This window comes from Haemaphysalis longicornis, unplaced genomic scaffold (assembly GCF_048455015.1).
Source record: "Haemaphysalis longicornis isolate Haplotype H1 unplaced genomic scaffold, Haemaphysalis longicornis Haplotype H1 scaffold_4, whole genome shotgun sequence".
Classification (NCBI taxonomy): Eukaryota; Metazoa; Arthropoda; class Arachnida; order Ixodida; family Ixodidae; genus Haemaphysalis; species Haemaphysalis longicornis.
In genome coordinates, this window is record NW_027526361.1 from 42,628,295 (window position 1) to 42,651,603 (window position 23,309).

The 23,309-nt window shown below is 47.8% G+C and overlaps 1 protein-coding gene across 1 annotated transcript in view; it reads right to left on the bottom strand.

Annotated features, from left to right (window-relative positions):
- Positions 1-1,339: 1,339 nt before the first annotated feature.
- Positions 1,340-23,309, bottom strand: part of LOC144179733 (uncharacterized) — a 47,636-nt gene continuing 25,666 nt past the window's right edge. The window contains exons 9-17 of the mRNA XM_077708176.1: positions 18,694-19,128; positions 17,023-17,094; positions 15,087-16,147; positions 14,214-14,487; positions 12,777-12,850; positions 11,977-12,071; positions 8,389-8,654; positions 6,073-6,212; positions 1,340-2,111 (exon numbers count right to left, since the gene is read on the bottom strand). Of these exons, the coding sequence (XP_077564302.1) occupies positions 1,947-2,111; positions 6,073-6,212; positions 8,389-8,654; positions 11,977-12,071; positions 12,777-12,850; positions 14,214-14,487; positions 15,087-16,147; positions 17,023-17,094; positions 18,694-19,128 (2,582 nt within the window). The 3' untranslated portion in view covers positions 1,340-1,946. The remainder of the gene's footprint in view (positions 2,112-6,072; positions 6,213-8,388; positions 8,655-11,976; positions 12,072-12,776; positions 12,851-14,213; positions 14,488-15,086; positions 16,148-17,022; positions 17,095-18,693; positions 19,129-23,309) is intronic.

The following is a 23,309-nucleotide window of genomic DNA, read 5'->3' on the forward strand; positions in this document are numbered from 1 at the left end:
GTACATCCGATATCATAAAATGCAATGAAGTTGGGCAGCAACCAGCACCCCCCTTCCTTGTTTCGAGTTGCTCGGCTCTTCGGCTGCGGGCTCGATATGCTCCACAGCCACCGTTGCTCCACTTGACTGATGACGCTGGGAGTGGCGCAACCGAAACCGATGTCCTCGCCAGAGTCGTCATCAGGTATTACGTCACCTCGGGGGGGGGGGGGGGGGGGGGGGGGATGCCATTAGACTATATTCCTTCCGGGTACAACAGCGCTCGCTAGAAAATCCGGGGGAACCACTTAGGAGTTTTCGCAGACAACTCATGCCCAGAGCCCCTCCATTCCCACCTCCCCACCCAGTGCCCCTCCCCAAATCCATGTCTGTGGAGGCAGGGAGACAGTTATTGCCCTTTAAATTCGTGCCATATTTTACAGGGAAGTCGGGACTGGAGTCACGCACTTACACACGGTCCGTAATGTTATTAAAAATGCTAACACATTCAGTAAAGAAAAATTGGTGGAAGTAATTATCTTCGTTTTGCCTCACTGCTGTGTGACGCATGGTGTGGAAGTGCCCACGAGTTTGCAGTTTTAAGGCCATCGAGATTTGCTGTTGTGGGTTGCGGATAAGTCGTTCCTCTGTCACACGTGAGGCCGCACTGTATACGTGTCTAGTGCATGGTATTCTCTAATGCATGATATACATGATATTCCCTAATGCAGTGTCTAATGCATGATATGCGTGTGTATGATATTCCCAGCATGCGCTAAAAAGAAATCCCAACTGCGTGAATCTGATTGTAGCCTTCCGCTACGCGGCGGGCTTTATAGGTAACGTGTACCCTCGGTGCGCGAAACCAAAAACTTTGTTGTGAAATAGCGCGACCGACTGCCGGCGAGATGGTGCGCGAGCTGCCTGTGCGGCAGTAATTTATGATGGGGTACAACGTGCAGGCAAACCAGTTATTTAAGCATTCCACGGCTGCCATTTTGCGTGAATTACACTTTGCTATAACTCAATGAGGACTTTTTCAGTGCTGTGTGCACTGACACGCTGATGCTTGCATACTTAACCAACGGCCATCTTGAATTCATCCTAAATGGTTATCTTAATCGGTTCTAATAGCTGCAGTATTTTGGCAAAACAACTGTGAGCAGGCAGGTGGCAAAGGCTTAACTGCATGAAATTGCGGGATATAGAGCAAAATCTATTAGTTAGTCGACGTAAGAAACGTACCCCGCACTTTTTCGTGCGTTTAGTTTTCAGAAAAGCGTAAAAAAAAAAAAGGGAAGCTGCCACTCAAAAACTGTGTTTTAACAGTGTTGACATGACTTGTTTGTAGAGAGAGAAAGACAGAGAGAAGGATTTTTATTGAAGAAACAGAGAGGTCTGCCGGCTTTACAGTCGTCTCCATGCCTCTCTCCTGAGCATTGGGAATTAATGAAGAAAAAACTCAAGAAAGAGCCGGGCCGGAAAGAAAAAAAGAACTGTCGTGGGCTTCGCGCGCGATGGACTTAAACGCATTTTTTTGTTGTTGTTGTTGTTCTGAACTTGGCTTGCAATTTTGAAATTAGGCCAATATCATCCAAATAAGAGAACAAACTCTTTGGAGCTTGGGGGCCGCTTCGAGATACAAGTCCATGGTCCTAAAATAATCTTGAGAGTTATTGGTCTTTGTTCTAGACCTTCAAGAAAGTGCGATCTCGGTGCCATGTAGGCCGCACATTCATATAACAATATACAGCCTACATATTTTATACTGGTTCTCGCTACCGTTGCAGCGTACCTTTGATTTGCCGGTGTAATTTCTCGTTGGAGGAAAAGGAACACTGATGCGCTGTCATGCGCATTGCTGTTTCGATGCTTCAACACCCGTGGAGATTTTACTCCAACATGTTCGTTAATTGGAGATGCGATTGTAAAGATCCCACATGTTTATTGCTGAAGTAGGCCGGCAGTCATTGATTGACGGCGTGCTCATAAATATAGTCGAGGAAGTGCGTAATGCGGGTGTAGATTCCGGGGACACCTGGCTCGCCGCACTTGATGCCCCAGGAGATGACTCCAATCAGGGTCCACTGCTTCGACCTGGACTGCACCATCAGCGGTCCGCCCGAGTCGCCCTGCAAGAGTGGATGGTTATAGACGCTATTTTCGCGTACAGATGCAAAATCTACAAACAATTCAAAATGCGCAATTTTACAGCAAGCCTTTCTTTCACTTGCAATTTCAATTTCAATTTATTTTCCAGAAACACTACGGCCGCAGTAGCTTGACTTAGACCAGGAACCGTTTCAAGGCTCCACCAACAGAGCACGAAGCAACACGCAGTCTTAAAGAAGATACGAAGTTGTTGGTCAGCATAATATTTGAAATAGTTACAAAAGCTGAAGTATAAATATACCAATATCACGGTAGTGTGTATTTGAAGGATAGATAACAAATAATACAACACTTATGCTTCACTTATGGCGACCGTACGCAAAAAACGCCCTTCAGGAAAGCCAACTTTAGGCAATGGGAGGGAACAAGTTGAGGATGGGTTTCCACAAAGGCACATCAAGCGCGTGAAAAAAAGAAAAAAAGAAATAAACACGCTTCCAGTGGTAGGAATCGAACCTCGATCCCTCCCATTACGGAGCTGACGTCTATCCTTGCGCCATCTTGAGGCGGTGGAGAAAGTTTAGGTGTTTTTGACTGTGAATTAACCATCTTTCCCTTAAGAAAGGAGCTTTGATTTTCGGTAAGGGAAACGCTTACGAAGCACAAAACGTAAACGAAGGCACACGCTCCGCTTTCTTTTCAAGTGGCTTTTGTCGTTGGCGGCTTGGGCTTTGAGCATTGAGGCTTGGACTTTGATCGCTCGGCTTTCGGACTTTGCTTTGACTCGGGTTGCGTAGCTTCAAATTTCGACCTTCTTTATCGTTATACGAAAGGACATTCGAACTTTTTTTCACACAATATAAACACAAAGCAATGCTGAGGAACTATAAAACACAACTCTGAGGGTTTCTTATGAGTAGTAGTAGTAGTAGTAGTAGTGGTAGTAGTAGTAATAGTAGTAGTAGTAGTAGTAGTAGTGATAGTGGTAGTAGTAGTAGTAGTAGTAGTGGTAGTAGTAGTAGCAGCAGCAGCAGCAGCAGTAGTAGTAGTAGTGGTAGTAGTAGTAGTAGTAGTAGTAGTAGTAGTAGTAGTAGTAGTAGTAGTAGTGGTGGTAGTAGTAGTGGTAGTAGGGGTGGTGGTGGTGGTAGTAGTAGGGGTGGTGGTGGTGGTGGTGGTGGTAGTAGTAGTAGTAGTGGTAGTAGTAGTAGTGGTAGTAGTAGAAGGAGTGGTAGTAGTTGTAGTTGTAGTAGTAGTAGTAGTAGTAGTTGTTGTAGTAGTAGTAGTAGTAGTAGTAGTAGTAGTAGTAGTAGTAGTAGTAGTAGTAGTAGTAGTAGTAAGTAGTAGTAGTAAACGTCTATTGACATGGTGTGGAGAGTAGGGCGTGAGTTCAGCCTATTTGATCTAGCAGGCCGTGAGACCGCGCAGCTTCCAAGGCTCTAAATAACAGGTCTTGCTGTTTCTGCGGCGTTGAGTGGCTCAGTGCGATCTGCCATTGCTCAAGGGGTGAGGGATGTGAGTTGTGTGGACAGGAGGATACTAAGTGGTAGGTGGTGAGAGGGAGGTCACAGTTCTGGCATAAGGGGTATGTGGGTGAGAATGCTGTGCCGGTTTGTAATAGGTGCCGGGTTTGAGCTTGAGCCAGATGTGTGCCTCTTAGGTAGGTAGGGAAGGGTGAGGCGAAGCGTGTCATTAGTTGGTCGTGCTAAACAGCTGCAGTGAGTGATCGTTGGTCTAGTTCCACAAAACCAGTCTGTGGGGTATTACTAGTACGAGGATATTCCCACGATCTCCATCTTGTGCCAAGGTGTCCTTGGGCCACGTGAATGACGACGCATGGGCAAGTACAATACACTCAGGGGTTAATCCAGAATGTTGATTTGGGGGGGACAAAATTCTCTTGGGGGGATGTTGGGGGGGGGGGCGGTGTATAAATCTCTGGACGTGATGCTCGTGGTAGCGGAATCTTTGTATTTGGGGGTGGGGGTTGTTGGGGGGTGTTTATATCCCTGGTGATGAGTAGTTTATAAAGTCAAACGAAGGAATGCCCGCAGCAACCCTAGCCTCAGAATGGAGTGCCGGCGTCACTAAAAGCGGGACGCTTAGCGACTTCACGCAGTCTGAGTAATGTTGGTAGCGCCACTCATGCGCCTACCGGAAGCGGCAGCACGCTGCAGTTTCTGAGATTTCGGCGCACGTTAAAGATCCCCAGGTGGTCAAAATTAATCCGGAGCCCTCCACTACGGTGCGCCTCATCGCCTGCGTTGCGTCGGCGCGTTAAACCCCACAATCAATCAATCAAACGCTACAGTTTCTCTTTTTACATTTTTAAAGACCGAAACATTTAATGTCCCGTCATATAAAAAGCGGCAACATCGTCCGTGACGGGAAGATAATTATAAAGGTACGTCATCAACTTGGGATGCGCCGCGCCCCAGACATAAAACACAAAGAAAAAGGTTATGTGTCTCCGTTGCTAGGCAACGCCTGGACATAGTCACGAGAAGAAGCGGTGAGTGCGGTGGTGGCAGCGGCCAGCCCACCGGGCTCGCCTTCTGAGCGGAAGAACGCTGGTCGGTGCGTTGCAGCTTGGGGATAACAGCGCTTATAACGGTAACAAGGGTAACAGAGTGGTCCCTAGAAAGCAAGTGGGGCAGAGGGCGGCAGAAAGTTAGATGGGCAGATGAGATCAAGAAGTTTGCGGGGATAAATTGGTCACAGCTGGCACAGGACCGGGGTAATTGGAGAATAATGGGAGAGGCCTTTGCCCTGCAGTGGGCGTAGATAGGCTGATGATGATGATGATGATGATGATGATGATGATGATGATGATAACGGGGCGGGGAAGAGACGTACAACAGAGAGCAGTACGTGTGTTTCTTCCCTCCGTCAAGCTTGGAGCGCTGTCTTTTTACTCAACGCGGAGGCCTGTCCACTTTTGTCGTCCATACATTAAGTGCCCCTATAGCTCTCCTGGAGGGATGGATGTAAATTATCAAAAAGCTTCACTCGGACATTTATGGGCTGATGCGGTGTGTGTGCGTGAGCGCGTGCGTGCGGGTGCGCGCTTGAAAGGGGCTGTGGCTTTGGGAACAAGTAGTCTTTCTGTTGCATCTTTATTTGGTAAATTTCAAGTTTTAAAAATTTTACATTCACAATTTAGCACTTCCACCCTTATATCACCGGTATGAATATCACCCTCCCCCCCTCGACTCCTATGCGAAAAAATCACACGAACGCACATGAACGCTTCTATCACTGGGTGACCTGCAGACTGGGTACTGAATTCGGCAAAGACGTACACGAGGAGCGTTCATAAAGTTCGTAGTATCTGTGACATACATTTGAATCATTTGTGTGAAACATTTGTGTGAATCTGTGACATACATTTGACATACATTTGAAACAGGCGTACACAGTAGGCTTCAAAATGAACGGGCGTCCCTCTAATTTCAGCATAATATAAAACGGGTCAAAAATGACCGTGTATATTGGGAAAGTGAAAGCACGAGCACTGATTCACTTTTTGGATTTAAGGGGCTACAATGCCAAGGTGATTCATGCCGAGCTGGTGGTGGTGTACGAAGACAGAGCTTATGACACTGTTATAAAATGGCGCGGGTGATTTCAATGCAATTAAATAAGCCCGGTACTACGAGGAGGTGATTGTAAAGGGGCGTTTTTTGCTAGTCTTTCCTAATGAAGGCTCCTAAGATCTGCTGCCGCTCATTCACTGGAGGCAAAAGTGCGGGCCACGGGATTGGAATAGAGAAAGGTTAAACTCTCTCTTAAGTGTCATTTATTAATCTACGTTTCCTTATGGCGATGATGCCACAGTTATGAACGCCTCTCGTACCTTGAACCGAATTATCTATCTATGTGCAAACACGAATGACTACACATCAAATGTGCTACACATTCGCTTCGTGATAGGCGACTCCCACATACAGGCAAAACGAGTGCTGCCTTCCAATTTCTCCCCACCTGACAGGCGTCTCCTTCCCTCTTCTTTGGTCCAGCGCAGAGAAAGACATCGGTGATGGGCTGGGCGAAGCGCTCCTTGCATTGAGTATTGTTCCAAACGACGAGCTTCACTTCTCGAAGGACGTCGCTGTAGGGGCCGCCTGCGATCAGAGCAGAAGCATCATAAAATACACTTGGACGCACTTAGATTCTTTATGCTGTCATGTCAAAGATAGCATACATGTAAGATATTTGCAGTTTAATATTTTTTTAATGCGAGAACTTTCTTAGTAGGACCGATGACGTCCTGTCAAAAATCTAATGCATTTCCCCATAGACCGGTTGGTCGACCGAAAAGCTGGACACACTGCGCGTACGTGAAACCAGGCTTCCGTAGTTTCAAAATGGCTACTTGAAAATCTTGGAAAAGTAACCAGACAAGACAATGCACTAATCGATCGTAAAAAAGGAACGCAATGCCTTTATCGCATAAACTACGTATCGGTATACACTTACATCTTTCGCAGATGCGTTTACATAGTGCGCGAAAAATCGTCGCGTGGGGTCGTTCTTCGCTTGCGATTTGGGTCTTTAAAAGTTTGTCGATTTAATGGGCGCACTTTCAGCGATGGGCTTGGCGCACTTTTTAGGTAATTTTGACGTCAGAAAGCGCTTCTCTCAACTTTTATAAGGAATGAATGAGAAAGTTTTTCAGCCTAATTTATTCACTCGTGTATTTTTTGTTTTCGTACCTCAAGGGCTTCTGTAGGGGAGACATTGCACGAAGAGTTGTACTACAAGTGGAAGCGGTGGTACGAGTACAAAAGGGTGGTACAAGCTTCATAATTATGAAAAAAGTGAAGTCAGTGCGTCAGAAAACCGTAGCAGACAGCGAGGAAAAAAGGAAAACAATAGCTGCTCATGATATTCTAATAAGCTGTACTACAACATATTACAAAATGTAGCCCGCACTAATACGCCTACACAAATCACCTATACAACGGCAAAATGCATTAGAAGAGGCACAACAAAACAATACCGAAACAGTACGTAATACACTAGAGCTAGGATTGAACTTGCTGTTAACGAAGTATAAAAAAGGAAGAATAATGGATTAGTATAACAGTAACTGTAGTTTGTACTCCGGAAAGGTTTTAATATTAAAACAGTCGTAGTATTGTAAAATTTGACTGGCTATCTCACACATGGATGTTTGACGACCGTCTCCATATTCTTCGCGCAACCACATGGTGCTCTGATCACTCAAGGCGAACCATCAAAAAAGAACTGCGTGGATAACGCCTTTACAAGGAGATATTGCGTAGCAACCCACATAGGGCTGCGGGAGGCCTCGCACTTGGCACTTGAGCCGCCACCTGCGGCGGCTCAGTGGGTAAAGCGCTGTGCGGCTGAGCCCAAGAACGTGGACTTAATCCAGGCCACGGCGGCCCTTTTTCTGTTGGATGCGAAAAATAAAAACACCGTGTGTCGAGATTAGTGGCAGTTAAGAATCCCTAGGTGGTCAAAATTGATTCAGAGCCCTCCACTTCGGCGCACCCCGCAGCCAATGTGCAGCTTCGGTGAGCGAAACTTCCTAAATTTTGAGTTTTACATAAGAATGAGTATTCCTCCAATTAGATCAATCGTTGCTCCAGAAGATCTGTGTGGGCGAGGCAGGGTCGATGCGCTTCCGTGCGCTGCCGCCCCGTTTAGTTCGTGCGCAGTAGCCGTTGCGCTTGTCCTGGACTGTGGTGGATGCCCGGAAGCCACGCCAGAAGCAAACTGAATTTTTAAATACCAAACGCTTTCGGCGCTGTATGTCATCTGCTCAGCATATTGTGCCCAACACGTACAATATGTGTGAGACTTTTATAAGTCATTTTTGATTAAATGAGGGTGAGGGGAGTGGGTGTACACGGGGCGCGCGTGGGTGTTTGTGAAAAAAAAAAAAAAAACTTGTGTTGGGTAGAACACTTGTTTTTCAAAATCAAGAGTTTGAATTTATAATTGTCTTGTTAAGGCTTTTCTAAACCGGCGCTCGAAGTTTGAAAATTTCGTTTGTTCCCATGTGGGGTATTTAAGCTCTCAGTACATATCGCAGTTACCTTTGGTTTTCTTGCCGCAGATATACGGCCATGGAGCGCTTTTGGCCCGTAGGTAACCCGATTCAAATGTGGGACTTCAAGCGAATATATTGTACAAAGGCTTGCAATGTTTAGGTTTATGCGTCACATTTCACGGATACTCCGGCGATCGAGTATTGAGGTTCGAAACGCAATATACTCGACCGGAAAGACGCGTCGGGGGGAAAACGCGTTTTACAAGGGGAATTCTTACCGAAAGATTGCGTTCCCCAGCCGGTGGCCACAGCCGTTTTTCCGAAGAAAGTTTCGTCGCTTCGCTGCGGTAGGCAGACGGGCCGGATGTACTCGTTGAACATGACGGGTCGCTTGAGTCGCAGGACAGCGATGTCGTTCATGAAGGTGTCCTTCTGAAACTGAGGGTGCTGGCGGATGCGGGACACCTCGATGTCTTTAACGTGTTCAGAGGGTTCCCGGATGTCGTAGGCACCGAGCCTAATGGTGATGTTGATGGCCTTCAGCCTGCGAGGAGCGGATGAGAGGGGGAGTGTTTGATGATGAAGACCGAAAAGGTCAGCTTTACTAACGGCGACTTGCTAGTACTGATGGGTAACTACTTGATGGAAATAAAAATAGAAGGACGAAGCTAAAAACTACAAGGGGACAATGACAATGCAAAATAATAAAATTTAAATTACATGCGTGGCCCCATGGTACACATGCACCGAAAGTGGCAGAAGCAGCTTAGAGTACAGTAGCGAAAAAAAGTCACACATTAAAATCTGAAAACACCTTTTCCTAGTTGGGGGTGACGGAGGGATGTCAACTAAGTTTTTGTCCCTGCTTGTTTATTCGCTACTGTTAAGCCAGGGTCCCAGAAACTGTGTAAGTTCAATAAGGCAGCTTTCTAGCAATGCACGGGACCATGAGGTTGTTACTTGTAACATTCACCTTTGATTTGCTTAGTTTCTAAGATAGCCAAGTCTATGCTTACATATTTAGCAGCAAGTCTAATCCCATTTACAGATCAAATAAAACACCAAACCCCACATCGCGTGCTCTGTTTTAGCCATTTTAATTCAGAGAAAATTCTGAATGGCATCAAGAGAAGAAAGAAAAAAGAAAGTGGTTGTTGGGGGTTGAGGGAAGAGGAGATAGTGGCCCGTAATTGTTTGGCTTCGAGCCAACACCTTAACAGGCATTAAAGAAGTGTGGGTTGAGAGCCACAAATGTTTCTCCGCACCGCGGCGGGGCGCTGAGAGGAAGCAGTGGTTTGGATTAACAGTCAACGTTGCAGGCCCCAGCGCCGCGCTGCGGCCCCTTGGGGGCTTCAAAATGCTGTGAATGTTATCCCGGCGTTCAGTTACACCTACCAAGACATGGCGTTTGTTAAGGCGAGCTCCGCTTTTTCGTTCGTTAAACCCGTTTCAACGAAGGAATGAACCAACCAACCCTTTTCTTTTCATGTAAACCTGTACGTTTTTTCAGCGTCGTTTAGCATCAAGAATCTTTCCTGACTTTTCTAATTGCCGTCTGGAGCGTACCATTTTTTCACCTCCTCACCCATTTCTATCCCCATCCTTGCCGGTTATCTATCGTCAGCTCGAGACCCGCTCCTTCCCCACCCCTGCCATCTTGTCTGCGATATTTCCTGAAATTTACATAGACGCATGGCCAAACAGTTCTTCCCCTCACGCGTCGCTATCCCACATCATATGCATCCCACTATTTAGGCACCGATCCTACCCCATTCTCCTTGCCATCACCAGCAAGGAGCGCTGGGTGGCCGCCTTGTGTGACCCGATCCCCGAATTGATTGATTGATTGATTGATTGATTGATTGATTGATTGATTGATTGATTGATTGATTGATTGATTGATTGATTGATTGATTGATTGATTGATTGATTGATTGATTGATTGATTGATTGATTGATTGATTGATTGATTGATTGATTGATTGATTGATTGATTGATTGATTGATTGCAAGGTTTAACGTGCCGACGCAACGCAGGCGATGAGGCGCGCCGCAGTGGAGGGCTCCGGATTGATTTTGACCACCTGGGGATCTTTAAAGTGCGCCGAAATCTCGTACACACGGGCGTTTTTGCTTTTTGCCTCCATCAGAAAAGCGGCCGCCGCGGCCGGGAATCGATCCCGCGACCTCGTGCTCAGCAGCACAACGCCTTAGCCACTGAGCCACCGCGGCGGGTAATCCCTGAAGTCCAGGAAGACCTGGCCCGCTTGGCCGCCGGCACCGGACGCCTGCTCAAAAGGGGCCCTGCTACCCGAAGGACGACGGACAAGACTCCGCCGGCCTAATCGCCCCTACTATGACCAAATAGTTATTCTGTCTGGCCTGACTGTACCGGCACACAAGTGTTAACTGTTGCTTTTCACACTAACATTTCGGTGTTTTCGAGTAGATGATACTGTAAATGCAATGACACACCCAGTATTTACACCCAGTATTTACTTACCCTCCTAACGGTCCGCCACAGCGGCCGAGTTCAAGGGCAGGCGCCACAGCTTGTTCCATTATGAGCCGAGACGTGACGTCCAACTTGTTCGGACGACGCGATCTCAAACGTCGCCCGCGACGCAAGCAACCTTGCTGCCGCATACAGAAAGCGCTTCCTTGACGGTGGTGTCGAAGCTATGCCCAAGGCATTTCCTTCTCATGAGACAGCTTCAGGGCAACTTTTTAAAATTAGTTGTGTGACTTGTGTTACAGCCATTATCTGCAGAATACCGGCCTCATCCGCTTTCACCGGCCTGTTTCGTCCAGGGTCGGTCATCTTTGACATAACATGTTTACGTTCGACGAATGATTCGTCACAGCGGTACGGCCATCGCCGGCTCGCGCGTAATCGAATGCGTGACCTCCTAGGTAAGCCCTTCTCGGTCGAACTCGGACGTCATTTATTGCTGGCCAGACATGCCGGACGTGACAAAAGGCGTGTTTTCCCCCCTATGGAATGGAATTCTAAGCCCTGAGGCTTGTGTCGTAACATGTGCATGGTCTGGCTTCGCACGCTGTTCGCATAGTAAGTAGCCTTCGTCGCGAAGTATCGCAGGTTCTTGACGTAAAAAAGAGCAAGGATACTTTTTGTTCCTTGTTGCAGTGATAAATGTATATCGCTGACGACGTTGCGGGCTGTCGCGTCAACAGATCGCACTTCTATTTTAACAATTAAATTACGCATTCTGTTTCGAAATACTCATTTCGAGATTAGTATTTCCCGTAACCTCTGCGAGTAAAGCAAGCAAAAAAAAACACCTTATGTCTAAATGAAAGAACAGAAAAAAACATTAAACATTCCACGAAACCATTTTTCATGTCGTGAACAATGTGCTGAATACAGATAAGTGCTGCTGCGCAATGCCAAGAAATCGGCTTGTTTGCTTGTTTGCTTCCCTTAAAAACACTATCCATTATATGAACCCCTCCGGGATTCCCAGCCTTCGCTCGCCCCGTTTATTAATCGTTACATATACCTTACATGTGTCAAGAATTCGCATGGCAACAGGAGGAATTTCTTAATAAAATTGGCGTAGGCCATCACAGCTGCAGCCGATAGTGGTTCTTGGGGTTTGACAGGATGACGAGGGACGGAAGTAGAAAATTTCCCCATCGCACGCCATCGCTCCATGAAGCCTCAGCAGAATCTCGGGTGATCACCTCACTGGGAGATTATACTTAGTTTTGCCTGTTTTACGCATGCATAATTACCGCAAGGCTTTCCTTCCACATACACAATTCAACACGAGTATTCCGTTAAGTTACCAAATTTCCCAGCCACGCAGACGTAAAGCAAACTAGCTCTCATTTTTTCAACTTACCCCGTTGTGCAGTGGGCCGCCGTTACGACGTATCTGTTGCTGATGAGCGCCCCGCCGCAGTAGTGGTCGCCGGTTTCGCTCCTAATGAGTGCAGCCTGCAAGAGGGTAGACAAGATGGCCGCCCTTCACTGTCACCGCCAAGAAACGTCCCTACGCAAGGTCTCATCCTACGCACACACACACGCACACACACACGCACACACGCACAAAGAAACGTACAACAACCATGCCTATCAACACTTCCTCTGTGGCACAAAGAGAATGCTGTCGCTTACGGCGACCTGTTGTGTCTGTGCATGGGCTTGCTTCGAATTCCGATTATTTCCAGTTAAGCCTAACACAAAAGAGACTTGTGGTCGCACTGGTTCTTCCGTATGTGAACTTATATAAATATGATTCGCCAGCAGGCTGTGAGAAAAAATTCGGAATTATATGCCTTCAATGAAAGGGGTTTCACGCGTCGACCACTCTGTTAAAAACGTACTTATGTAGCTGTTTATACTCCTGAACAACAAGTCTTGCTGAAAAACGTATTTAAATGGCTGCAATCTAACACATTCGGTAAATAAGGCAGTGCACCTCAGTCCCGCTCATCACTTCGGGGCCCGCTCACCGAAACATGAAGGATGTGTTTAGGTGGTTTCCTTAGTGTTCCTTCGGTATAAGTTTCGTCGCATACCCCGTGTTTTACAAATTACGTTTAAATAAAATTTGCACTCAAGTAGCCGGAAGTTTCACGCCTCTGCCACCTTCGTTACGGCGAAGCTTTGTGTACTCGTTACTTTGTGCAGCCTACTCACCATCCAAGCCCACTGGTTCGGGTTCGCTTCCTTGCCTCCCACGATTCTCTTGTGGAGTATGGGAATCCCGCATGCTGTAACGACAACGGCATACCAGGCTCGCAAACGCAACACAATCCATTTTTATCATAAAAATGTTTTTAACCTCCAAAATTGTAGGTACAAGTGCAGCACAAAAAACTTAGCAAGTTGTCTGGTATTACACGCGTAAAGTGTAGGTACGATTGTGAAAACCCCTTTTCTTTTTGCGAGAGCGCATACACCGAATTATTAAAATAAGCTATGTTTACAGAAATCCGTTAAACGTGCGAAACGGGGTGTTTTCGTTGGCAGTAAATAAGTGCCTTGAATATTACGTCACTTTGCTCATGCTGCCACCTCCAGGATTTCGTCAATCTTTTTCCTGTTAAAAAATGCAAAATACGGGCGCCGTTTCTCTGAGGGCCTTCTACAAAATGTTTCAAACGAGAGTAGTCAATGGTGCAAGCATATTGCTTATTGTCCTATGCACAGTTATTACGAAAAAGAAATCAAATCAATACCATCTTAATTAACAATCTTTAAACGTTTCCACTGGAAGCAAGCTCTCGATTGTTCTCCGTTTCCTTCCCCTTTGTGTCTTGAAAAACCTTGAACAGCGTTCCCTCTACCACGGTCCTCCAGAGTGAGATTGACAAAGAATAAATACTCTATGTCAACTTTCAATTAGTCTTTTTTGTAGTGTTGAAAATGTCAAAGTGCTTTATTTACGTTTTGTACGCAGGCAAATGAGCTCAGTCGTTGAAAAAACAGAGAGTTTCCCTTCCAGTGCACTCAAGGCCGTACTATATACGAGTCTTCAATTCATAGCCGCAGTTAGAACGCTAGATGACTGGCAAAGCTTACACAGCCCACGTAATGCGCCATCGAATCTCAGAGAAAACGATCTTACCGCTGTTTGTTTGTGCTTTCCTGAGCCATCCCGTATCCACTAAATGCATGTCATCCTCTCGCGTCCCACTTGCCCTACACCCAACTGCCCTTCCCACCCTTCCCAACTGCCCTTCCCACACCTTTACTGGGAGTGCCATCCGCCAGACCTAACCCCACACCTGCATTCCCGCATCGCTTCCTGGGAGGACTGGTTGAACACAAGATCTGGCGTAGATGTCAAATCGACGCAAGAACTTCTGGCGGTCCACTGCCTTCGTGTTAGTGCGGACCTCGGGGAGTTCTACGGACCAGCCGTCTCCTAATGAAGAGACTGTGGCACGACGGCCCGGACTAGGGCTGTTTAGAGAATAAAGTTTTCTCTCTCTCTCTCTCTCTCTCTCTCTCTATATATATATATATATATATATATATATATATATATATATATATATATATATATATATATATATATATATCGGTTTGTAGAGTGTGTCTTGTTCAGTTAATACCAATACTGGGACTCACTGCTTCGCAGCTCCTGCAACTCAGGTGGCTCGGGCCTCGGCGTCCTCTTCATGTGTGAGTGAGACTCGGCTCCAGGCCGACTGGTGGCAGGCCGCCTGGTCGTCGTGGTGTTCTTCAGGGTTGCGTTGCTGCCCTGAGGTTTCCGGGTCGTCTTGATGCTGCCAGGCTTGCTGGTGCTCGGCTTGCTGGTACTCGGTTTGCTGGTGATCAGCTTGGTGCTGTTCCGTACTGGTCCCACGTGCCTCTTTCGTCGCATAAAAATTGTTTGTTGCAGCTGTATTTCAACGTTAGAAGAACGCAAAGTTGCGCATGCACGTCGAACAGTATAAGCTCATCTGTGTCATGCACGAAAAGAGCAATGATAAATGCGGATGGAGCGCACAGGGGAAGTTTTTGCTCTTCTTTCTCAATGCCAGAGGGCACGTGAGCAACAAATAATGAGGGGGGTGAGGGACACACTGGCACGCACTGCATCTTGGGATTAAGCAACCTCAGTGGCGCCCCCCAGCCGAAGATGCTATAAGGTTGTTTCCACCACAGCTCTTTTAAGCAAATGCAAATGAGAGTTAGCCCAAACAGGATCATTTGAAAGTTACAGCAACCAAATGAAGTATGCCTTCATCTTTCTCAACTAGAAAAAAAGTGATGCTTTGAAACAAATTTTGTACTACAGAGAATTGGCATCCACCAGTTTTTTGCATCCATTAGCATGCATTAAACAAAGCTCGTTGAGCCTTTTGGTATTTCCGTGACTACTTCTTCCGATCATAAAATATGAAATCTTCGTTTTGTTCTTGTTTTTGATAACAGAAACCACCTTTTCCGTCACAAAGATTAAGGAAAAACATTTGTAGGACGGAAAAGCAAGCTTACATTGACTGAAACGTCACCATCGCGGTTATTGGACAGTCCTGGTGTCCCCTGTTGCATCGGATACTCTGGCCTTGAGCCAGTCGGCCTCGTATTGCCCGCGCTCCCCGGATGTTCATGTTGCACTGGATACACTGGCCTCGACTGGCCCGAAGCTCCTGAATCTCCGTGTTGCGCGGGGTACACTGGCCTGAAAGTGGTCCTCCTCGTGGTTCCCGAGGTCTCAGGATCCCCGTGTTGCACTGGGTACAGTGGCCTGGAAGCTGTGGGCCTCGAATTACCCGAATTCCCAAACTGCTCATCTTGCCCCGAGTGCACTGGTCTCGGATTGCTGGAGTGTCCCGACTCTTGGTGTGGCGCAGGGTACACTGGTCTGGAAGCAGTCGGTCTCGAGGTGCCCGAAGTCCCTGGATCCCCGTGTGGCACTGGATACACTGGTCTCGAGCTGCCCGAATGCCCCAGCTCCTCCTCATCTTGCACGGGATAAACTGGCCTCGAAGCAGTCGGTCTGGAGTGTCCCGAAGATCCAGAGCCCTCGTTCTGCGGCGGGTACACTGGCCTCGAAGGAGTTGGCTTGGAATGACCCGTCACGACGACTACGTGCACCGTCGTACCTCCGTCGGTTCGATGCTCACTGGAACTCACGACACTGGGACCTCCCACGGGACGGGACGCACCTGGCGTCACGATGACGGCGGTGATGTCCGGCCGCGGTTTCGGAGCACTCGGCTTTGCGACGAAATCCGCGGGACAACACACGCCGATGTGATCATTGTCTATGGCGCACGTGTACTTGAGAAAAACGTCCAGACTCTCGAGGAACACTGGCAGAACACACAGTCTAATTGGTGTGCAGCATCCCTTGATCCCACCGCCCGTTAGACAGGCGTGGTAATCTGGCCGGCTGTTGAAGTGCGTGGAGCGTTCTAGAGACCGATGCAGCTTCTCAGCGAACGTGGTGATCACGTATGGATCCTTGATTGGACCCTGGCGATAACTGGGGACCCCGGAGGAAGGACGGTACTGGAGTTGATCTGGCTCTTCAAACGACTTCGGTGCCCGACCTTGGGGGAAAACATACGCCGGTAAGTGTTGTCAGTCAGAGAACAAGATTTGAGCAAAAGTGAAAATAAAGTCGCCTTAACCAACTTGTACGGAGGCTAAACACGAGGTGGAACTTTACCAAGCTTTACTGACTGCACCCGACACGTCTGCTTTGCAAGCAGCATGTATCGTATGTGTGAGACAAGAAAGCACGGCATACACTGAAAACATTGCGTAAAACCAATAAAATTTTCTGTTTCAAACCTGCTACTACCAAGCTTGACCAGGGCGTTCTCAAAGCAGAACACCTAATGCGAGTAATCATGTTTCGAATACACATTTTTTTATATTTGTCACTGCTCGTTAATTCCACGATATTGCTTTAGTTAAACGTTTTCTTGTCTGCTTGCTTCGATAAAACGACTGGATACGCAGTGGGAATGCAGGAATCTGCTGAAGACAACATCTTCATCTGGATTACACTTGTAATCACTCGTTAGCAGACTGTAGACAACTGGATTCGGCTTTTGTTTCTTTGCAGCCAATTTTAGGTCATCCATTAGAGGTCACTTCAGAGACGACACGTCAGCCAATTCAATCTCAATCTCCAGTGGCACCCGCCATCCGCACACGAAATACCTTCGCAGCTAAGCCCCTTCTATAAGTGAGGAGGCCGCTCGACATAAGCGTGTCACGTTTGAATCGGGCTAGCCAAGCAGGGACGGGGCGAGTCTCTGCTCCGTCCGTAGCGGGCCACTTAAACTCCTGATAGTAGCCGTCACATGACGCGGCTTTTTGATCGCAGTATACCGCGTGCCGTCAAACGGGCCGCTTAAATGGGTCGCCCTCTGATGCCACAATCGCGAGATCAGCACAATCACTCGTGGTGACGCACCTTCCGAAGGCCTGCCGGACACGATGTCGGCGCCATACCCCTGGTGACCTCGCGTTCTGTCAAGCTCCACTTCTGTTCGAAGAAAGGTCATGGGGTGGCGGGAAACGAGAGAGCATGCATTTAAGAGCGGCGGCTGGCGAACGAGAACAGGCAGAAAACCGTTCCTGATCACGTCTTGAGCAACGCGGTCAAGGTTCACATAAAGAGACTGCCTTCAGTTATTTCGGCACCAACAACAAATACGGTGCCTTTTCTATTTTTTCTGCATTCTGAGCAGATTCGAGTACAGTCAACTTTATTGGCACAGCTATACCGTAGATGAAATGTCTATGTTTAGTGATCTCGTTAACTAGCTAGCAAACGATGAATACCAACAGCCTGTTTTCTTTTATACCTTGCTTTTTTTCAACTTAACCTGAACAAATAAAAATCGTGAGCTTACGTAATGACGCTTTGTACACAATAAGAAGCATATTTTCAGCTTGACGCTCTCATAAATAGGCTGACACGCACATCAAAGCCACATCTTCTGTTAATTAAATGATTATACTCAAATGCACTAGGCATTTCAGTTCAAATTTAAACGATTAATTCCAACTTCCAGCCCTTGTCTGCTGAATTTCACGCTCAACGTTTGTAACAAAAGCCCTCCGAAGTCTTCCCATTTGAAAAACCACAAACGCGGATTCTAAACTGAGTGGCGTTTATTTCAACGCAGCGCTTATTGATTAAACTGTAGTTTGGTTGCCGCAAACAACACTACATAAAACAAACTAAACAAAGCAGTCCAGACCCGTGGGCCTGTAGAATGAGTGCACGCAGCACAAACATCGGAAAACTGCAACATAGTTGCGAAGTGGGTAGTAGCGGTACATCCCAAAGAAGCAGCAGAGTTTTCAAAGTAACAACTATTGCCAATCACTACAGAAGCAGTAGCTAAGAGTAGTATCACTGGTACTTTCAGTGTTGACGGTAATAGTCGAGGTAAATACTAGTTTATGACGTGTAATGAAGATTCTGTCTCTTGCTATCTGTTTTCTCTTCTCTAATGTTTCTTTTTCGTACAGCCTAGTTTAGCCATTGGAGACTCTTTCTTCCAGAAAAACACCCTTTGGTCTCTCTCTTTCTCTCTCTCTCTCTCTCTCTCTCTCTCTCTCTCTCTCTCTCTCTCTCTCTCTCTTGAGAGAGAAAATTAACTTGGTCTAAAGAACGAGAAGCTCATGAGCTGCAGACTCATGAAAATAAAATATAAACTTCAGCGAGGCAATGAACTTCGTGCTTGAAAATGTCCGTAATATCTTGTCGCACGGGCCCGCCTAATCACAAGATTAATCATAAAGAAAACGAGGTGAACCGCAGAGTGTTCGTGGAACTTCTGGTCAAAAGCGTCTATTCTCAGCAGCTTTCAACGACCTCGCCTGACCAGCGTGACACATTGGTTCGATCCCTACAGATTAACTGACCGCAATTCTTTACTGAGAACCCATTGACATCCTCCCAAGCAATTATTACTGAGCAGCTTGATAAATACATAAAAGCGAAACATTAACCTGTTGTAGTTCGGGTATAAGAGAGAGAAAAAAAACATTTTGTGTGTAAGGAATTCGTGCACTGATGGCACAATAGGGAGAGGACGATTCAGGTCGAAAACCTCGTCATCCCGGGCCTCACCTTGCGTGTACGTCGGTTCGGTATCCGCCCGGTTCCACACATGCCCCGCCACGGGGCACCTATCCATATTTCCCAACAAAACGAAAACAAAGGCCAAAAGGCCCACTCGGGTCGTGCTCATAGTGTCTTCTGGTCCTGGGCGCACAATAGCGGTCACCTCCGTCCGAACGCGTCGCACAACGGTGCCTCTTCCCTCGAAGTTTGTGTCGGCGGCGGCATCTTCTGCGCGGAATGTCCTGGCAGCGTTGCCGCGCGACCTGTAGCCCCTGGCAGCGACAGACTCCCCACCGATCGAAGACCGGTCAAGTCGGCCGCCTCGTGCTGCCCGGCCCCTCTCAAGGTCGCGAGGGGTATCTCCCGCTGTGACGACGCCCTCCACCAGATCTGTGTACGCGCGCGTGCGCCCGTCTTGCCCTCTGGTTTCCTCCGCCGGGCCTTTTCAGCTTCCTGTGTCGCCCTGCCCCCCGCCGGGGTGGGCCCTGTTGCCCGCCATTTTGTGGTTATTTGTTTCGGTAGCTGTTCTCCCGGCACTCCCCGAACGTCTGGGTGGAAATTGCGCAGCCGCGCGCACGCGATCAAGCCGAAGTTCACTGCGCGATTGCGCGTTCGCTTCCTTTCGTAACGAGCTCGCGCGTGTCTATAGTACGCGCCGCAAGAGGAAATGAAGGTCGCGGATTCGATAATGAAGAAACGAGAGGCAGCCGATCGTGTTTTCTTGTTTAGCGTTGTCTGTTGTGCGCGGTTTTTCCGCACCCGATGGCTTCCAGCGTACGAATTTAATGAGTTGTGTTCCCTTGTCTCCGGCAAGATTGCTTCCCCCCGGAAGGCTAGTGCTGGAAAGTTCACATGCGTGCGCGTGTAAAGGAAAAATACCAGCGCGTGGCGCCGACAACAATTCCGTGCACCGCCTGCGACGCGTACTATATATATATGGTGGCTAGGGATGATTCACGTACTTGGTGCCTCTTCAAGTCAAGTCACGGAGCGCTAGTGCGGCTGCACCCGAGCCCTTCACATGCTCACCCACTCAATGCAACGTTAATGTTGTCGGTGGAGACTTGCTGTGTTCTCTTACACGTTGGCACTGCTTCTTGACACTGATAATTGGCGTCGCTCTTAAAGCAAAGCTTTCTACCTCTACCAGCCAACGATTCCTTCGTGGCGTGCGGGACAAGAAACTCCGAACGCGGATGAGGAGGGGAGGGCGGTTTTCACTCCTTGAGCACAGTGCAGATGGCGCGGCGATAGGGCGCTATTACCCAGCGTTCCCCGCGCGCTCGTGGCTGCTCACATCGGCGGACGCGTCGCCGGGACGGCTTTGTCATCTGCTTTTGCGACGGTTGCTATTGGCCTGTTCTGGCGTGCTTGGCGTCCATTGCGCGCTTCCTTCACAGGGCTTGATTAATTTGTTCGGCAGCACCTCCTGGGTGACCCGGACCCGACGGAATTAAGTGGTCGTACGGCAAAGATACGTTAAGGATTGGTTTTCAGGGTGGGAAAACAAAATGTAGAGACCACATACGGACATCTGGCTGCTAGAGAAACGCTACCTTTTGCGCACTGCTTGCCACGAATGGGACTCCGTTTACCAAATCGGTGAATACCAATTCGATTGTGTTTTAAGAAGTATTACAAAAGGCGAAAGGAGCAACTTGATCTGATCCATAGCGATTATAAAAGTTTTTTCAGCTTTCTCGTAATTCTCAAACTTACTTCATTAACTAGTTTAGATCGGTATGAATGGGAACCCCTAAGCTCACATGCCGAATCGTTTCGGTGTCTGCGCTTGTGTCGCGCGGTGGTGTAGCCCCTAGCTAACACATCAGGATGGCTAGGTTCAGCTGTCTCACCCTTCGAAAGACGCTCCTTTCCGTTTTCTGCCGACGCCCGGTAGCGGCGGCGGCGTCCGCCGCTCTAGCACGGCCGTGGCCGACGCTCCTGCGTTCGGGACGTCACCCCCGCGAATTCCAGGTAACGGCTGGCAGAATCTCTGGTTTCGCTCTTTGTAGAGACACGTGTGTAAATTCAAGTGACGTCCGTCGCATTGGCAATTGTTGTGGTTGTCGTTTAAAACTTTGATTTCCAAGCACCTTCACAGCGTGGATTGGAGCCAATTTTTTTAGGCCAGTTTCAGCTCATGAGAAGTGTTCCCATGCGAAAAACAACAGCAAAAAAAAAAAAAAAACATTCCCGCCATAACAAAGAGCGCGAGGAGCGCGACGTATATATAGGCAAGACCTTTCCAGCTACTATAGCGCTGATGGCACGGCTCATAAATGTCAGCTGTTAAGCACATACGAAGCCTCGGGCATAGGTGAGGTAATACACGAGTACATAACCGAAGCTAGTAGCGTTCTTTTAGTTAAAAAAAATACTGGGAAGATATATTCTCCTTTGACGGGCCTTTAAATGAGGAGCATTCTTTGGTTTTAATTACGAAAAGTTATTACGTATGAATTATTACGTGAAATTACTAAAATGCTTTGGGTGAATTACTTACGACGAATCTTTGGAGAAACCACCACGTTAGTTGTCGACAATATGTGAGAGAATCATAACCCTCACGACGCAACTCTTTTGATATGACGTAAACTTTACTCCTCCATATATACCGTCGACGTTGTCTTCAGTCCTTGTGAGATGGTCGACAACACTACTCTTTTTCTTGTAACTTCGATGCATATTAAGCGCAGCTAATTACTACAAGTGCAAACCCTGCAAACGCCTGGTAGCGTCCATCCGACCCTCAAGCTCAGCCAATCTCAAGAATTTTGAGTCCCTGATACGAAATAAAGCCGGAGGCGAAATTTCGAACTGCCGTTTTGGAATCAGTGATGACTGTGGAGGGGGTCTGCTTTTGCGTTAGCGCTAATGCTACTGCCGCCTCTTCGCCGTGGCTGGGTTGGTGGTGCGAATGGTCATAAAGTTGCGCTGGGCCTGATTGGAAGGGCAGCAAGAGACGATTGAGAAGGCACCATGCCGCCGATATTCCGCTGCGTCGACGTAATGGACGTCATGTTTGTCGCGGTATTGTTTATGTAAATCTTGTGCACGTTGCGAACGCCTTTTGGTGTTAAATTGTGGGTGCATGATTCTGGGTATAGGCTTGATAATTAAGTTAGAATGGATGTCGTGAGGGAGTGTGGTTTTGTCTTCTGTGGGGTCTAGAGGGGAGATTCGTAGCCTCTGGAGAATGTGAGCGCCGGCGGTAGTTTTTGAGAGCCTGGTGATTTGGCTGACGAGATGAGTATCAATGAGTTCTTCCGCGGTGTTATGCACACCTAGGGCTTCGAATTTGGCAGTGGAAGTGGTGAGGGGCAGTTGTAGCGCTGCTTTATAGGCTTTTCTGAGTATGAGATTGACTCTAGTAAGCTCTGTTTTAGATGGGTTTAGGCATGGAAGGGAGTGGGTCAGCCTGCTAAAGACAAAGGCTTTGAAGTAGACGCAGGCGTTCAGCTTCCTTGAGGCCTCGGTGTCTATTGGTAACACGTCGAATTAAACCTATCGTTTGTGTGGCGTGTTGTTCGAGCGGGTGTGTGAAGTGAGTATTGGATCTGTTATGTGGGATGGTTAAGCCCAAGATAGATAGATAGATAGAAACTTTATTGTTCATGGGATGGTGGGGTGAATCAGCCGCATCGGTCGCTCGCGACGAGTAAGCCCGGAATGGAGGGGAGGGAACGTGCGGCGTATGCTTAGAATGTCCGCTAAGGTGGGGAGCGGAGGGGGAGGGCAAGGATTTGTGTCGCGAGCGTCGACAGGGGCCCGGAGGAGAGCTTCGCGGGCAAGCTGATGAGCGCGATTCTGATTATTTCAACCTTAGGGACGGGGTCGCCTCGCATGTGTATGTGGATATTCGGGGGATGAATTTTGTGTTTTTGGTGGGAGTACGAGCAGTTGGAATTTGGTTGGCGAACAGGTGAGACCCGCTGTATATCAGCCTCTTCTATTACTGTTTCTACTCCTTTTTGTAGTGCTCTCAATTTCAGCGTCGCTGCCTTTGTTGACCCACGGTGTAATGTCGTCGGCGTACAAATCAAAATTAAGATTAGGAATTTCTTAGAGTTGTTGGGGGATGGTTAAGATGGCGAGAGAGTATCGTTGGTCGGCTTAGAGAAATACTTCGAAATACATTTTGTGAAGAGCGAATTCATAACGGCATGCAGTTAAACCTTCTCGATTGGTACCAATGCATGCGGTCCGTCAATTTTAGTGGTAGACATTTTATACATGGATGCTGTCGGCGTTGACGTATTCTTTATGGTTGATTGCTGGTATGGAGGCTAACGGCCTTGAAAATGGTTTACAAAGCACTCATTGACGTCGGCGTGCCTGTAGCACGCAACTTCGAAATCGGTTTCAAGTGACTGCTCCATAGCCTGGGTGGGAATGTGGAGGATTGAGTACTGCCATTTTGTATACGCGCGGCGCTGGGGGCGCGGATTTAGTTCCTTCTTTTACGCGTCGAGACCGATCTCGATTGGTATAAGTATATGCGTATTAGGGGGGGGGGGGGGGGGGGGGGGGCAGCGCCCCGAAGGCCAAAGAGCGCCAAAGGTGTTGCTCCGGTCTTACTAATTTCGGGTTACATGACTAAAATATACTGGTACGGGTGT